Here is a 17,818-nt window from a genome sequence, read left to right as displayed (position 1 = left end):
TTGGAAATTCCTAAGCAGGAATCTTAGGTACATTCCTTTGTGATGGAATGAGTACATTCCTTTAATTGAATATATCCTCCTGCTTTGAAAAGGAGAGAGATAGACATGTTTTTTTCTTCACCTTGGAAGGCAGACTGGAGGATTGTGTAATAATTTGGCATCTGATACTCTTTGAGGATGAGATAGGACATCCAACAGTAATACTCGTGGAGGATCGATATTCTTTGAGGACTGGGCAATCGAAGATAAGAATAGTCCTAATGGAGCATACCCTGAGAGAACCTGGGTGGGATATGTTTCAAGAGAGACAATAATGAGTATGTCTATAAATCATTGGTCTTGCTAGCATTGTGCTCTAATCTTGTGGGAAGATAGAGTTGTTAGTCAAGGCCTTACTATATGACAATGTTGGTTGTTATGATACTATAACAAATGAGTTACAAACCCGAATTCTTCTTAAGAGATTCTCCAGATTGAGAAAGTCCAAGGTACCATTATGAATACATCCCTAGTTAAGAGGGAGTGTTGAAAAGTGTAACTAGGTTTGGTCTTCATAATGACATGTAACTATGATTTTATGTAATGAGATGTAAATAAAGAAAAATGAAATTACTTTATTAACTTTCTTCATGGGTTTCATGAGCAAGGATTTTGTTTTTAAGTCAAGACTCCAATTGAGAGTCTTTAGGATTTATTTGTCATCTAATCATAAAATGTAAGAGTCATTGTCATGTAAATGAAGTCATGTTACACTTGGAAAAAGGTCAATATTATCTATGTAAAATATCCTCCAAGAACTTCTCACCAAACCTCTTCAAGTCGGCCTACAAACGATGAGGAAGCTACTAGATCAAGTCAACCTAACTCCAATTGTCAAGTTGGCCTAAAGAGCAGTGAAGGAGGTGTATATATAGCCTAACTCGTCCTCCATTTGAAAACAAGAACTCAACTCACTTGAGACAAGAAGTGCGAAAGAAGGAAGAGAAGCAGCAGTACGAAGAAGGAAGAGAAAGAGAAGTGCGAAGAAAGAAAGAGGATTCTTCTATGTGATACTAAATTAGGGTTTCTTTTGGGCCAACGAAAAAGGCATTCTTTTCGGACAGCGAAAATTCTTCTGGGTAGCAAAATCTTCAAGGGCAGTGCAAAGTATGGGCAGCAGAATCTTCTGGGAAGTGTGAAGTTAGGGCAGCAAGAGAAGGAACCTTCTAGGAAGTCAAAGTAGAGACCTAGAGACCAAGTCCCTAGGAAATCCAGGAACTACTTAGAGACAGAGATTCTCTAGGGAAAGTCAAAAAGAAGCAGTAAGAAGGATAAAGACCGAGTTCTCTAGAAGAAGCCAAGGAAAGCATTGTGAGAAAGGCAGAGCAAAGGAAGAGGCAGAGTATCTAGGTTGGTGACCAGGTTCTTGGAAAGATACAAGAGTCAAGGGTTTGTGTCATGGTCTTGGTACTTATCAATTGAAGATCTAAGAAGAAGAATTTTGATCTGATTTTCCTCTCAAGAGTTGAGAGGTTTTCGCCTTGGTTGGAGAAGCCTGTATACTGTGTCACTTGTCCCTTTTATTATTGCATATTGATAATTGTCTTGATGAAAGAACACATTAATAATCTAACTAGGAACTGAATACAAGAATACGAAAGTAAAAGAGCATTACAAGGAATTATCAAGAAGAGAAATTGTTATCTACTACATGCCCTATATTCCTCAACAAAATATACCTTTCTCTCTAGATGCTTCCAACTTGTTTCTTTTCTCTTTAGGCACATGAAAATACACAAGACAACAAAATATTCTAAAATGAGAAACATCAGGTTTCTTACCAATGAAAACTCTTTGGGTGTCTTGAAATCCAGTGCTTGATGCAAGTTCCTATTTTGAACATACACAATAGTGTTGGCAACTTCTCCCAATAAGAACTTTGGTAGACCTTGATGATGGGCACGGGTGGCTTCCATGATTCTTTGATTCTTCCTTTCAGCAACTCCATTTTGCTCAAGAGTGTATGGAACAGTTGTCTCCCTCTTAATGCTAGCCTCTCTGCAAAAGTCATTGAATTCATTTGATTCATATTTGGTTCCATTGTCGGTCCTCAATATCTTGATCTTCTTCCCTGTTTGATTCTCCACCAAGGATTTGAAAGAACAGAACCATTTGAACACTTCATCCTTCTTCTTCAAGAAATAGATCCATGTTTTATGAGAGAAATCATCCACAAAAATTGCACAGTATAAGTATCCCCCCAGTGATGTTACAGACAACATACCAGATAGGTCAAAATGGGCCAATTGAAGAATATCGGTAGTTTGGCTTTCACTTGAAGGGAATGGTCCCCTTGTGAGTTTCCTAGTTGCACAACCTTGACAAACTCCTTCATGATTCATGTTGAAATCGGGCATACCTATGACCATCTTCCTTACCCCAGGTAAGGCTTTGTAATGTAAGTGGGCAAACCTTCGGTGCCATAGCTCAGCTTGAAGTGAAGCATCGCAAGTCAAGACTCCCAAAGGACTTCCTCCAACTTGATAGAGACCATCAACCCTAAATCCAGGTGTGAATGCATCTTTAGGGTTTTTTGGCCAAATATGTACCTTTCCATCAATGAATGCTACCTTGAAGCCTTTATCTTCCATCGCAAAAATAGACACCAAGTTCTTCAAATCGGGTACATACAATACTTCTTGTAGATGAACGGTTTGACCTTGATTCAAGTGAAGAGTAACAATACCTATCCCTTTCACAGGGTAGGTGGCATTGTCTCCAAGTATGATCTCTAAATTACTCTTATTTTCAACCAAAATTGAGAGGGCTTCTTTGTATCCAGTGAAGTGCCTTGAGGCTCCACTATCAATCAGCCAGTGATCCAAAGTGTCCAGAGGAGAGGCAGTAGATAGAGTGGAAATAGGATAAAAAAAAATGTTTTTTCTACAACATTACTTTCCTCATACCTGGAGTTTCTTGATCTTTTGGGAGGTCGACCATTTCCATATCAAGCAGCGGGCGCATTCCTTTTTCCTTTATTATTGAACTTGTTGTTCCTTTGATTTCCATTGCCTTTGTTGTTGTTGTTGTCATCATCCCTTGTATAGTTCTTCTTGTGAGGACACTCTCTAGCATAGTGGTTGAACCTGTTACAATTGAAACACCTTCCTTTTCTTCCTTCTTTGAATCCTTGACTTTGTCTCTTTGGAACAACATTGTTCTTCCTCTTTGCACGAGCGAAGAAAGCAGTAGGTTCATTTCCATTTGAAGGCTTGTCTCTCTCCATCATCCTCATCTCTTCATGAGTGCATCTATCCAATAATTCATCGAAACTAGGAATCCTGTCATTGTTAAGAATGGTGTTGTTAAACACATCACATGCTCTTGTAAGACCTCCAAGAACGATCAGTGTGAGCTCCCTGTCAACCACGAATTCTCCAACAGATAGAAGGTCATTTTTTATTTTCGTGATCTTCATGAAGTAGGATTGGATAGAATCTCGTTTATCCATCTTGATGTCCTTCAACTTGTTCTTGAGAAAGAGAATTCGATTTGCATTGTTTACTTTGAACATCCCATTCATCTTATCATACATCTACTTAGATGTTCCCAAATTAGAAATATAGGCAACCAAATGCTTTTGAATGGAGTCAATGATAATTCTTTTCGCTTTGACTTCACTTTTCTTGTATTTAGCCTTTGCAGCGGCAGGTGCATTTGAAAGAGGCTCCACCACTCTTCCCTTTACATAGTCCATAGCATCATTCTCTTCCAAAGTCAAATCCAAAGTCATCTTCCATGCATGATAGTCAAGCGAAGAAAAGAGGACACCATATTTGGCAGACGCCAGGGAAAAACCCCAATGTGGGGAAAACCCTTTGATCAATTATTCTTATTATTATATCAAATGTTTAACACAGAGAGAGACCACAAAAGTGAAAATTTGATTTGCCAAATCACAGTCAAAACAACCCTGTCAAATCTGCAGTCAAATTCAACCCTAACCAGAAAGTCAAAGATGGTCAACGCAACAACAAATCTTCCTTTTTGGAGCTCATTCATACCTAGTTAAACTCGGCCTGATAAAGTGGTCAAAGTCAGCCCAAAACAATCCTAAAAACTGTAGTCAAACTTGGTCAACTCTGCAGTCAGGTTTGCAGTCAACCCTGCAGTCAAAGTGCCCAGAAATTCTCGGTTCCTGTGCCAAATTGTACGGCCTGCCAAAAACGAAATTTTCCCACAAAAATCACAGTCAAAGGATGAGTCAAAGTGCTCGGTCAACGCTGGTCAAACTCCTACAACAGTCCTGAAATTCGGCCCTGCAATTTGCCCAGAAAATTCGTCCTTCTACCACATGTGTGAGAGAGAGAAGATTTGCCCAATAGTTGTATGAACCAATGAGAGAAGGAGAGAGAAGAAATGTGTGTGATGATGATGCCAAATGAGGTGAGAGGGCACTTGTATTTATACAAGTCGTTGAGGATGAAGAGTCACGTCCATTGGGCTTCATGAGCCTACATGATGATGTGGCCAACCTAAACAATTTGCACATGTGTGGGCATAAATTAAAAAACACACTTCTACTTGTCCAAATTGGATGATCTTTATATCAATTTTGGTCCTCTCAAAAAGAGGAATTTAATGCAATCATCATCTTCATCAAATGAGCTGTCCCAAGGTGGAATTTGGCCCTAGTTGCCAATTTTAACAAGCTTAAATCTTCATATGGTGGCTTAAAATTTTAAAAACAATTGACCTTGCTTTAAAAAAACAATATCTGGTTTCAATGCAACTCTTTGGCTCCTCAATGTGCTACATTAGCAATCCATCAATCCGTCTCTATTGGCAGCAGTCCTTATGTCTTTCACTCTCACAAACTCTGTGGCTCTAGCTGAGTTCTCATACCATATTACATAAATCAAACACATAAAGAAACCAAGATACCTCAAAAGAGTTCTCCATGTTGTATTACATACTATGAGAGCAAAAACTTTCTTATATAGGATTACACACGAGTTGAGTCAATTCATTTTATAAATATGGGATAGAGTGAGAAACACAATAAAGTGAAATAAGTCATAACAGCATAAAATAACCTACACTCAAATTGACTTTATTAATGCCAAATCTAACATTTTGATTTTATTGATCATTTTAAATAATATTTACTTGAGCAGGAAGCATCTTTGAAGACATAGGAGTTCAACGGTTTGGAGAAGGATTTCAAAAGATTGGAGCGACCAACTGGATGGTTAAGAATCCAAGGTGTTTTCAACTGGCTGAAATATTTGCCAATCCATTGTTCAAGGACAAGATTGCAAAATTCTGAGACGAGCTTGCCGAAAGTTAACAAGCTAGTAAATTAAGAATGGTGTTAAGAGATAATATTCTATGATATAAATTTAATTTTATGAAATAAAATAAGTCTGAGTGAAATTGAAGGAAAAAATTAACTTAAGCTTAAGTCACATAGAAGGAACAAATACTGCCTGATGATGTCATTTAGGGAGTGTCTGGGGCTGAGAGAGACTGGTTGAGGGACCCTAGGAGGAGCTGAACAACAACCAGTTGAACTGTGTCTTCCAGTAGCAATAAAAAAAGTTTCATTTCATGCCACTTTATACTTCTCTGAATTCCTGAAAAAACAATAAAGATAAAGAAAATACCCAATTCTGCCACCTGTTCTCTGTAGTGATTGTAAAGCTCTCCTAGAATTCTGGATCCATGGGTGCATCAATAGATTTTTTGCATCTGGTCTTAATTTTGCATCCTGCAAAGTAAAATACACAAACTTAAAGCCAACCAGTAATGCTTTAGAAAAATACAATATTCTGAAATAACATTCCACGAAAATATGCTACACAATTTTGATAGCATTCTATGATATAAATTTTACAAAGGTATTAACTCTATGAATTTCAAAAAACCATCTATACAAAGTATTCAAAGATAATAGACTAGTGAGAAAGCTTCAGCAAGCTCACTTTCCTCGAGAGAAGAAAACTGCCTAAAACTGTTCCAATAATCACTTCACAGAAATATTTTTGGATATTTCGATAGTTCAACTACCTTACGGAAGCACTGATGCAGAAAATCCGTTATATCAGGCGACAAATGCTCAGGTATGGGAGGATGCTCATCCTGAAATACAAGAATATTTTTTTAACATTGCAGCATTCCAAAGTTTAAAAAATAAGCAAGCTCCAACTCTGAACATGCAACACACTTTGTTTACTTTCATCAATCAAACCGAGGATGGAACATTTCACATGAAATATAGATTTCAAATGAGACAAAACATAAAATTCAAGAACACCATATTTAGATGCAACCATGGAAATTTTTAGCTCTAGAATCTGAACAAATGCATAGCTTTCCAATTTCTTTCAGAACCTAAGCTGTAAAAGGAATTCTTCATATAAATTATATAGTTAGAACAAAACACAAGCTTAACTATTTCCGCACAACATACTTAGATAGCAACCACCTGCACAATCCGGAAGAGAGCAGGCATAGGTGCAAGATCATAATATGGAGGAACACATGTGAGCAGCTCTATCACTGTGCAACCTACACTCCAGATATCTGATGCAGCACTGACTCCTGACATCTCAATTACCTGCAAACAAAATTTAATATCAGAATTTTAGATGTCAGTACATTCCTTGTTATTCATCAATGTTTCACCGAGTTTCTGGGACACAGGGACATGAAATCAGGGCAACACATTCAGGGTATATGTAGAAACACCTCCCAAATTTTATAAACGTCATAAAAAATTTAAACTAGAGTAAATAAAGATAGAAACATAAAAGCTAAATCATTGAAATTTTATAAATCATTGAAATGTTTAAGTATTTCTAGTTTCTACTGTACACTAAAGTACCCTGCCACCCGACTCTAATGTGCCTCTCAAATCAGCTTGGCAAGCTCGGTTGAAAGAACACAAAGGTGGCCCAGGTAGCACAACAATGCATCCTAGAGGTGGAAGCATAGAACTTGCTTGTTTGCTAACAACATCTAGTATGTGGCAGGTAATTCTGAGTCATTGATGTATAATTGTGGCCACCCAGAGGTCTCACACCCACAAGAGTTAAGAATTGTGGTTAGCACCACAAATGGGGCCCAACTAAGGGACCCTCCAACGCGATTAGTGCTACCCTTCTTGTATTTAATGTTCAAATGAAATTGTTATAGGTATGTGGACCATTTTTTATGGCAATCAAATTATAACTTCCCTTGTATCTGCATAAATTGTAAATGAATATCATCAGTGTGGATGATCGTCCCCTTCCCCATAATGTAATGCTTCCATTGTCGGTAGCCCTGAATGATGGAGTACATCTCCTTATCGTAGGTTGGGTATATCCAGACATTATCAGAGAGTGTTTCACTGTGATAGGCCACTGGATGTCGAAAGTGAGGACTACACCAATAGCATAGTCAAAGGCATCTATCTCAATCTCAAATGGTTGTTGCAGGTCTGGTAGGGTGAGGATTCGTGCAAAGCAAAGGCAATATTTTAGATCAACAAATGCCTCCTACTGCAACTCAGATCAAAAACAACTTTGCTTTAGCTCCTCACTTGGTCACTTAACTTAAGGGCCAAGTGATATAAGAGAACCTCAACACAAATCTTCGGTAGAAGTTAGCAAGACCCAAGAACCTACAAAGCTTTGTTAGAGTGTAGCATAAAAACTTAGGCTCAAGGACGAAAACTGATAGCTTGAAAACATGAATGTAAAATACACACAGGTATTTGTAATAATAATTTATTGTTATATATATAATTGTATATAATGATACAAGATGTTACAATGAGGCCATGCTTTTATACCTCGGTAGGTGACCTTTCGTGAATGGGCATGTCTTTTAGACATGCCTTTTCACTTAATTAAATGACTATTTAACCTAAATAATATTTAATTATTTAATATTTATATTTATTTTATTTATCTAATTGTTATGAATTATATTCATAACATAGCCTCTCCCTTCGGAAGCTTTATATTTTTTATAAATAATAATAATTTTTTTATTTTTTGTTAACAAGTCTAATAATGTTTTTTTTTTACTCTAATTAATTAATTTTTTATATATATATATATATAACTCAATTTTTTATTTTTCATTTTTTTTGCTGATTTTTTTTTGTACTAATCTTTTTCTTTTTTAATTAACTCTAAATTTATTTTTTTAAATAAATTAAATTAGATTGATATATATATATATATATATATATATATATATATATATATATATATATATATATATATATATATATAAGTTTTATATAATATACATATTAACCTGAATGTGTATATATATATATATATATATATATATATATAACCATTAACGTTTGTATGTTAGTCATTTGGCCATACGTGGCGATGTTCACTGGAGACGGTTTCGAAGAAGAAATGCTCTCACGCCATTTTTTTTTAAATAGGATAACAGAAAAATAACAATTCTTCTTGCGCATTCATAATCTTATGGTTTGACAAATTCATATCCGGTGTACATCGAGATTCTTTTGACATGAATTGGAGAAATTCCCCGCTCTATCTCATCATTTCGTTCAATGCCCAAACAGCATTACTCATTCGATTGCTTTTCGATAAATTCCCGAACATCATCAAACATTGGATCTCTGACAATTTCAGCAGCGGTGGCCCTGAAGCTTGTGTTTTGCCACAGCATAGACTGCAGAAGCTCGAGAAATGGCGGTGCATAACCAGGAAGACTAAAATCAATGTTGAACTCATGGACCCTTGGAAAATCTTCGACCCTTTTAAGGGGTACATTTTTACATCCACCGAGATGGTGTCTCAACATAATTTCGTAAACTGTGATACCCAAGGAGAATATATCAACCTTAGTTTTTCAACTCTCGGTGTTGCCGGGCGTATATCTCCCATCCCCTACTGTAGAGAAGTTAAGTTCACCTAATTGTCCTTCAGCAGATACGGCCAAACCAAAGTCCCCAATCTTATAAAAACCATTTTTAACCAGTGTATTTGCAGGCTTGATATGAAGATGCACTAATCCCATTTTATGGATATGCCTTACTCCCTTAGCCAACTGAAAGAGTACATTTCGAAAATCAAATTCTGTTGCCAAGCCCCCTCTAAGGCTTTTAGATTCCAAGGTCTCATCACAATATTCCAATTGAATGTAGAGGTGGCACTTTTCATACCAGGCCCCATAATATGCCACAACATTCTGATGGGTAGCTAAGTAAGACATAGCTTGAACCTCACCATGGGCACGCACAAATGTATCATTTTTGGGGTCTAAGAGCTTAAATTTTTTTCGAAACTTTTAGAGCATAATAGCAGCCGTCCAGAAGGTGCAAAACTCTGTAGCAGACACTAAAATGTCCATCTCCAAGTGGCTTCTGGAATGTTAAAACCCTGAACTCAACCAGGAACTGCAATTCGTCTCGCTTGGCTGGGGAAGGCCTGCAAAAATTTTACTGGTTCTGGTGAGCCCATCATCATCCGTATCAAAAAACGGATTGTTAAAAATATGTTGTCTGGACTCTTCGAGCGTTTCGAGTTTTCCAACTCTCGTGGGTTCTTCCTATGGTACTTTAGCAAGAGCACTCACTCGAGTTTTCACTGGAGTTTCGTATTTTTCAATTGCAATTGGATTTGACTTCTTGGGTACAAAAATTTTCACTGGAGTTTCTGTTTTGGAAGCTTTTTCACGTCTTCTTCTTTCGAAATTCTCAAGGTTTGGAGGCGCAATATGAAACTCTGGGCTAGCAGATTTTTCACGTCTTTCTATATCGACATTGTCCAATTTTAGAGGAGACTCAAGATAAAACTCTGGGCTAGGAGATTTTTTAGTTTCTCCTTTAGGTGTTTCTGCAACATCAAAAAAAACCTTGCGTAAAGAATGTTTCCATGGAGTTTCGGATTTTGCATCTGGAGTATTGGGTACATTATCCTCGGTAACAGAAGTTCTAATTTCTCCTTTAGGTTTTTCTTGCCATTTATCCTTGGGAGTAAAAGTGAATTTACGGTTAGGGCGCTTGCCACTGCCCTTCCCTTTGAACTCTCCTTCTTTCTTTGCAAGCTCTTCTATGACCTTTTCAATACCTTAAGGTTTTTTATTGTCTGTCGTGCACTTAGATATTAATTTTTCATTTTCTTTGTTCTCACGGAAATTTTTTTGGCTCGAAATGACTTTCTTCCTATCGTCATCTAGCTCATCTTCCTTATTATCGATTTCCTTTTGACATTCTTTAACTTCTGCAAATGATTTTTCTAATCGCTAAAATGCTTCTTGAATTTCACTAAACTGCTCAATGCATTCAGGACGTGAACGTAATGGCACATTGTGCCGCGAACAACATTCAAAGACCCACATGATTATATCGTGTGCCATGGCTCTGATACCACTGTAGCATAAAAACTTAGGCTGAAGGACGAAGACTGATAGCTTGAAAACTTGAATGTAAAATACACACAAGTATTTGTAATAATAACTTATTATTATTATATATAATTGTATATGCTGATATAAGATGTTACAATGAGGCCCTACTTTTATACCTCAGCAGGTGACCTTTTGTGAATGGGCATGTCTTTTAGACATACCTTTTCACTTAATTAAATGACTATTTAACCTAAATAATATTTAATTATTTAATATTTATATTTATTTTATTTATCTAATTGTTATGAATTATATTCATAACATAGAGTTGTTGGGGTTGGCCAATCCCAAATCACTTGGATTTTCACTGGATCCACATGCACAACTTGCTCATCAATAATGTAGCCTAGGTATTGTACCTTGTTCATACCAAAGGAGCATTTTTCCAAGTTAGCACATAGCTTGTGTTGCACAGAGTGTGAGGAACCTGCTTAATATGCTACAAGTGTTATGCCCAACTCTCGTTGTAGATAAGCCTTGAGGGTATCATCCAAATATACAACCACAAACGAATTGGTGAAAGGCCACAAAATATCATCCATCAGCCTCATGAAAATTGTGGGGCTATTCATCAAACCAAAGGACATGACCAACATTTCAAAAAGACCCTCCTTGGACTTGAAAGTAGCCTTCCATATATCAGTTGATTCTATTGGGACTTGGTGGTAGTCGAACTTCAAATCAATATGACTGAAGTACTTGGCCCACTTGCATTGGTCAAGAAGATCATCAATCAAGGGAATTGGGTATTGGTTTGTGATTGTGATTTTGTTCAAGGTTTGTTAATCAATGTACAATCGTCGAGTCCCATCTTTCTTTTCCACGAGTACAATTGGGCTTCAACGAGGAGAGGAACTAGGTCGAATGTGCCCTTTTTGGAGAAGCTCTTGGACTTGGCACTTGATAGCCTCATTTTCTAGAAGAGATTGGTGATAGATTGGCTCATTGAGGAGAGATGCATCAGGGGTCAAATCAATTGAATGCTTGACTTGCTAGTGCAAAGGTACCCCAGTAGGTGAGGAGAAGATATCTTTGTATTCCTTCATGACCTTGTCCACTTGCTTCTGTTGCGTGGAGGGGTCCTAGGTGGAGGCTATGGATGTGGCCAAAATCTTCTCCATACTTTGAGAGTGAATTATGAAGAAGACAAATTTATCAGTCTTGGAGATAACCTTACTACATTGTTTATCAGAGATCAAAGAAATGGTAGTAGGTGGAGCTACCTTTGGTATCCTGTATAATTGTCTGCCCACAGTAATAATAACACGACAAGGTTTAACTCATATACAACATGACGCTTCCACAAGTATGGTTGGCCTAAAAGAACATCACAAACTTCAAGGCGAGCCATATCACAGAATACTTCGTCCTTGAAGGGCTTGATGTCCTAGGGCAGGTGGAATTGTTGGCAAAGCCACCCGATGTGTATGGCTACAAGTGTGGTGTTGTCGACAAGTCTAACCGCTTAAAAACCTCTATCGAGATGACGCTCTTTTGACTTCTACTATCGACAATGAAATGAGTGGACCACCCTCCACCCACATTTGTGAGTGAAAGAGGCACTCACCTTCCTTTAGATCTTCAGTCTCACTTTGTTGGACCTTGGTGATGGCAACGACGGCATTGGGTTCTACATCAACAATATGATTCCCCTTGTCCAGGTCTAATTCGGAGTCAGAACCTACATATGACTCTGAGGCTTTTAGCTCAGCCACTAATCACTGCCTTGCGCAACATTTATCGGTATTAGGGGACGGGCTCTTGTGGAACTCGCCCCACTTTCTTGTGTCTTTCTTCGTCTTCACATTACCATTCTTTGTTTGTGGCTTAGATGGGTTGTCATGGGATGGTCTACCCTAGCTCTGTCGTTTGTTCTACGATTTGGGGATGCCCTTGCCCTACTTCTGCTGTGAGGGATTCGCAAATACAAAGTCTCGCTTCTTCTATTTAAGCTTTTGCTCAATTTTGATGGCATATCGATATGCTGCACTTGAGGAGATGTCCAGAAACATCATTTTTGTTTGGATGTATCTGTGCAAACCACCATGGTACTTGAGCACTAGATGTTGCTCGAAGTCTTTGATAACTAGCTTGGTGTGCAAGGTATTGAAGATATTTGTGAACTCTGGCACTGTTTGGTCCCTCTCTTGTCGTAGTGTGGTCCATTTCCTATACTAGTCTTGTAGCTTCCAACAAGGTAATATTGTTCCTTAATAGGATCCGTAAACAATTGTAAACAATGCAGGTTCCTCCATGGCCTTTAGCTCACAGTAAGTCTCCCACCACCAATCCTTGACATGGAGGATGTTGATTTTTACATGGTCTTCTTAGCTAATAATTATCTTTGATGATTATTATCCTTTTCACATTCTTATCATTAGTTCCATCATTCAATAATTACACAAAATACATCAACCATATAGCAAATAAGATAATAGGATCATAAAGATACAACCACACAAAGAGCACGTGATATTACCTTGGGAAAACCCTCAATGGGGGAAAACCCAGCTAACCTTTTCCTTAGAGAATCAATGCAACAAAAGATAAATCAAAGTCAACAAGATGACCAATCTCCAAAGACCAAGTCATCCCTCCACCACATTATTCACAGAGGCTTTGCAACAAGGTCACAAAGCGTCCTCCAAGTCTGCCTCAAACTCACATTATGCCACAGAGATATTGGAACTCCAAGAGAGACCAAAGTACATTGTATTTCTCTCTGAGATCCACACTGAAACACAATGGTCAGATCCACATTGAAATACAGGTGATGCTAGCCTCAAGTCCACACTGAAATATATGTGATACAAGCCTCATATCCACATTGATATAGGTGTGATACAAGCCTCAGATCCGCACTGATATAGGTCTAATACAGGCCTCAGATTTGCATTGATAAAGGTGTGATACAAGGTTCAGATCCACAATGATATAGGTGTGATACAAGCCTCAGATCCACACTGATATAGGCCTCAAAACCTCGCATCACGGTGCCTCAAAACTGCAAGATATCGGCCTTAGAACCTTGCATTAACTTGCCTCAGAATCGAAAATATATAGGCCTCAAAAACCTCACATTAATTTGCCTCGAAACCTCGCATTAACTTGCCTCAGAACCGAAAATATATAGACCTCAAAAACCTCACATTAATTTGCCTCGGAACCTCGCATTAACTTGCCCAGAACCATAGGATTTAGGCTTCAGAACCTTGCATTAACTTGCCTCAGATTAGATCCAAAAATTGTGTCTTTGATGGAGACGAATTGGCTCTATTTATAGTGGTTTGTCCATGCAAAGGGCCACGTCTCTTGGGCAATCCGACTTGTCACTTTGAGGACCGACTTGGTCTTTGTGGAGTCAAAAATACAAATTTAAATTTTCATTTTCTCGCTCTTAAAGAGCATACAAATAAATAATTTATTTTTCTCACAAGCATGAAGAACATGCTTCATAAAAATTTTCTTTTGCAAATATAATTCATATTTCAATATTACAAGTACAAAAGAACATTGTGAAGATCGACCATAGCTATAAAATTCAACATAGGACAGCCTTAAGGAGTGCAAAGGTAATCTTTTCTTTATCGAAAAAATTGTGGAACGAAAAACACCATTCTAGTAGATTTAACCATTTGTCTAGAACATCCACATCTATTTGTCCTTCAAATTTAGGAATATCAATGTTCGCTTGTACCTTGAAGGGCAACCCTCCAAAGAAGCCACTTGATGAAGATACATCGATTATTGGCATTCATCGAAAGACTTAGGCAAAATTATCCATCATCGTGTTCCTTTGTTGTGTGAGGGCTTCCTCGAGCAACAATTTAATAGGATCTCTTGCTCCCTCGTCTTTCCTTTCATCTGCCATGAGAGGTCGTCGAGGTTGACGAGGACAATCTTCAAGGGCTCAAGCAATTCAAGTCCCAACTCCTTATACCCAACCTCATTGGGGACGTGCACAGAAAAACACATAAAGAAAAGACCGCTCTAATACCATTGATCCAGATTTATGAAGCGAACAAAATGAGATACAGATTTATAACCAAAACACTGAGATACATAGAAATTTGACTTCTATTAATAAATGGAATGTGCTGAAACTATACAAATGCATAATGAAACAAACTACCTTGAACGGTTGAGTTGAGACAACCAAGAAAAGTGGCCAAAAAACAAGAATAGAAACCTTTTTATCTTTATTCTGAAGAGGAAAGGATGTCATAAGTTTTTTAACCCCTTTTCCCACTTACTTTCTTTTTTTCTTTGAAATCGTTTTTAAGTTGATTTTTTCCTTGGGACCATCCCCTAATGCCTATCTGGGGAGTTAGGATGCCCTCAAATTCAACATCGAGGACCTACTCTCCCTCTCATGTAGGCCCAAGGAACATGATTCCACGCCTGAGTACATTAAGGTGCATAAGAAGTAACCTCCATCTTGCATCAAGGATAAAAGCATGTCTTAGTCCAGCTTCACATCCACTGTAGCAAGGGCATGGCTCCTTACTAAATTCATCATAGTTTAAAATATTTGTTAGTCAATAAATAAATTACTCTTCTACCATGCAATTGCACTATGAATCCACCTCAAGCTAACGTGAGAATACCAAATCTTGGGATTTGATCATCTGTTATCAAATTCAATCATCCACAACCTAACACACAAGAAACACCTCCACAACACTAAGTTTCTAGTCTCAAAGCAGGCGAAAAGGTTTTGGTCCTGTTTCAAGATTTTGAAAATGCACCCCAAAACTCAAGACTATGTTTTAGAAATACTTTGTTGGTCAACAAATAAATTACTCTTCTACCATGCAAATGCACTAGGAATCCACCTCAAGGTAGCTTGAGAATACTAAACCTTGGGGTTTGATCATCTGCTATAAAATTTAATCATCCACAACCTAACACACAAGCAACACCTCCACAACACCAAGTCTCTAGTGTCAAAACATCCAAAAAGGTTTTGGTCGTCATTTCATGATTTGAAAATGCACCCCAAAACTCAGGCCTATGTTTCAAGTGTGCTTTGTGTGAAAATTTCATCTATCACAGCAACTGGAAAATATTTCCTATTTGTTAATTTATTTAACAATTTATTTGCAGTCTGCTACGTCAAATACCAAATAATTCACACTATGATTTTCAAAAATAAAATGCAAAAGAAAAATAGCATTGGAATCTAAGAAAATCTAGCGCACACATAAATTTTACACTATTATTTTTTGGTCAATTGTCCCCAAAAAAACCCAACTTGGGAAAACCGGTGCAGCAGCTGAGGATTTTATTATTATGCAGTAGTGAAATTTAAGTACAATCTATGGATGCCCAACTAAAAATCCAAACAGCAACAAAATTTAGCCAAAATTATCTAAGGGAATTACCCTTCTTCCACAAGCAACCCCGGCACAACTTTCCTTCAAAAATTCGTCATCCCGGAACCCTTATGCAAGCCTCTACGCAGTTTTTGCGCACGCCCTATGGCATCTAGCCTAGAACTACCTCTGATGAAGTCAATATGCTTGTCTCTACCAAGGAAATCGCTTCTCCGACACACTGGAACCTCTACCCGACCTCTGGATCTGAAAACGATTTTTCTTCCAGCTAAATCGAGTTGCTATTCTGAAGCAATTGCACGGTCCTTTGTGTTGCCCCACTGGGAATAACTAGACTTCTTGTTGCAGCCTCTCCGGATCTACAAAACTTCCTCTGGATCACTGTCTCTGCCCGTCACTGTCTCTGCTTCAATCTTTGGCTCTCTGGCAACTATTGTTGCTCTCTGGAAATCGATCTACCAAGGAAATCGAACCACTGAAGTCTCTTCTCCAAGTTCCCATCGACTTCTTATAATCCTCTGTTGGAGCACCAATGCCCAATATTAAAACTTAATCAAGGGCTAGGATCATCTTGAGGTCGATTTGTGTGAGTTTCTAGACTATTCTCACCTTGACTTAATTAATTTTGATTAATTAACCAATTTTCCTAAGTTTAGACTTAGGAAACATTCAAAAAATAGGTTAATAATCTAATTAAATCATCTCTAGGTGGAATTGCCATAAACGATTTCTCGTTTTTGAAGATCTCATGTATTCTAGCCTCTCCACCAAAATTCGTGGCTAGAGCACGTCCGATGCTACAGAAACTAACATTCCTCTTAGCGAGGATTGTGTTTTCTCTAGTGTTGCACATCCTGCCATAATGCCCTGTCTCCGGATCACCCACTGTCACGATGTTGATGTCTAGCTGCTACTGCCCACCAACCACTGTGCAACTGATGTTGCATCTGTGTTGTCGTTGACACTGCTACACTACTGTGAACTCTGGATCTGCACTACAAATTCCTCTCATTTGTTGTTGTTGCAACTACAACTACTGCAACTAAGAAGCATCCAAAATATTGAATCATCTGTGTTCAGTATGATGCATTTGTCTCCTGAATCTTGACGACTACTAGCCTTTGCGCTGTCACTGAAGAATCTGCGTTGCTTCCAACTCTACGTTGAGCCACCTTCTTTGTTGTCAACACTACTCTGCACTCCTCAGCATCTAACTACTACTAGTTTGCAACTGTCACTCTGGTACTGACTGCATCAACTACCACTGATCCATCTTGCTACTAAGTATTGTGGGTCCCGTAGCCAGGTAATGATCCATGAGGTGAGCTCCTCAAGGACCCTGCCCAATCTTTGTAGCTCTCTAGGGCTACAACACCAAATCACCCCACCTCACTCCTGGAGGTATATTTGAGGACATAGCAAACTCTTCCGCTAGCCTAGAGGAAAGCTTGTCTATTTCCCGAGATCTCGCCCGCTGATCCTACTTCTCCCACTTGTCCTTCTTCCTGAGAGGACACTCAGCACTGTAGCGACCGAACTCACCACCCCTGAAGTACTTGAACTTTGACAAGTCCTTCTTCTTATTCTTCTTCTGCTCTCACTGCCCCAAACTAGGATTCTTCTATCCAAGGGCCACATTCTCCTCCTTCACACCCTTCGATCCGCTACTACTGCTACCACTGATGCAGCTCTTAAGCAAAGCTCGCCTAATTTCCTCCTACTGCAATCCGCCGACATCCTATCCCATCTAGGAAATGTCTCTCTGCCCAATATACTTTGGACGAAGACTTGCCTACCCTCTGAGACACTGTTTAGTGCCAATTGTACTAACTTTGATGGTTGAGGCGCTGCCCAAACAACTGCAAGTTGATCTCGGACCTCCTGAGTCTTGGTGAGGAAGGGATCTATGCCTTCTCCCTTCTGCATCTTGATGCATCTAAGCATTTCTTCCAGTAACATCTTCCATTGCACTGTAGAAACTCTGATATAGCGTGGAGAGAGCTACCCACATTTATCTGGTTGTACCTTTGTCAACCAAATGTGAGTTGATCTGCATC

The 17,818-nt window shown here is 38.4% G+C and overlaps 1 protein-coding gene across 2 annotated transcripts in view; it reads right to left on the bottom strand.

Annotated features, from left to right (window-relative positions):
- The window catches only part of LOC149178508 (MAP3K epsilon protein kinase 1-like), a 199,982-nt gene that overhangs the window by 79,728 nt on the left and 102,436 nt on the right, over window positions 1-17,818 (bottom strand). Inside the window, exons 8-10 of one of the 2 annotated variants that reach the window (XM_089420367.1) lie at window positions 6,467-6,598; window positions 6,049-6,120; window positions 5,646-5,749 (exon numbers count right to left, since the gene is read on the bottom strand). In XM_089420367.1, coding sequence (XP_089276493.1) covers window positions 5,646-5,749; window positions 6,049-6,120; window positions 6,467-6,598 — 308 coding nt within the window. Of the gene's footprint in view, window positions 1-5,645; window positions 5,750-6,048; window positions 6,121-6,451; window positions 6,599-17,818 lie in introns of those variants that run through there. The other variant, XM_089420368.1, reaches the window with a different exon arrangement.

Source organism: Pinus tabuliformis, chromosome 4_1 (assembly GCF_031772625.1).
Source record: "Pinus tabuliformis cultivar Carrire ecotype Pingquan chromosome 4_1, CPIR1, whole genome shotgun sequence".
NCBI lineage: Eukaryota > Viridiplantae > Streptophyta > Pinopsida > Pinales > Pinaceae > Pinus > Pinus tabuliformis.
Note: the sequence above shows the minus strand (reverse complement) of the source record. Positions and strands in the feature narration are given on the sequence as shown.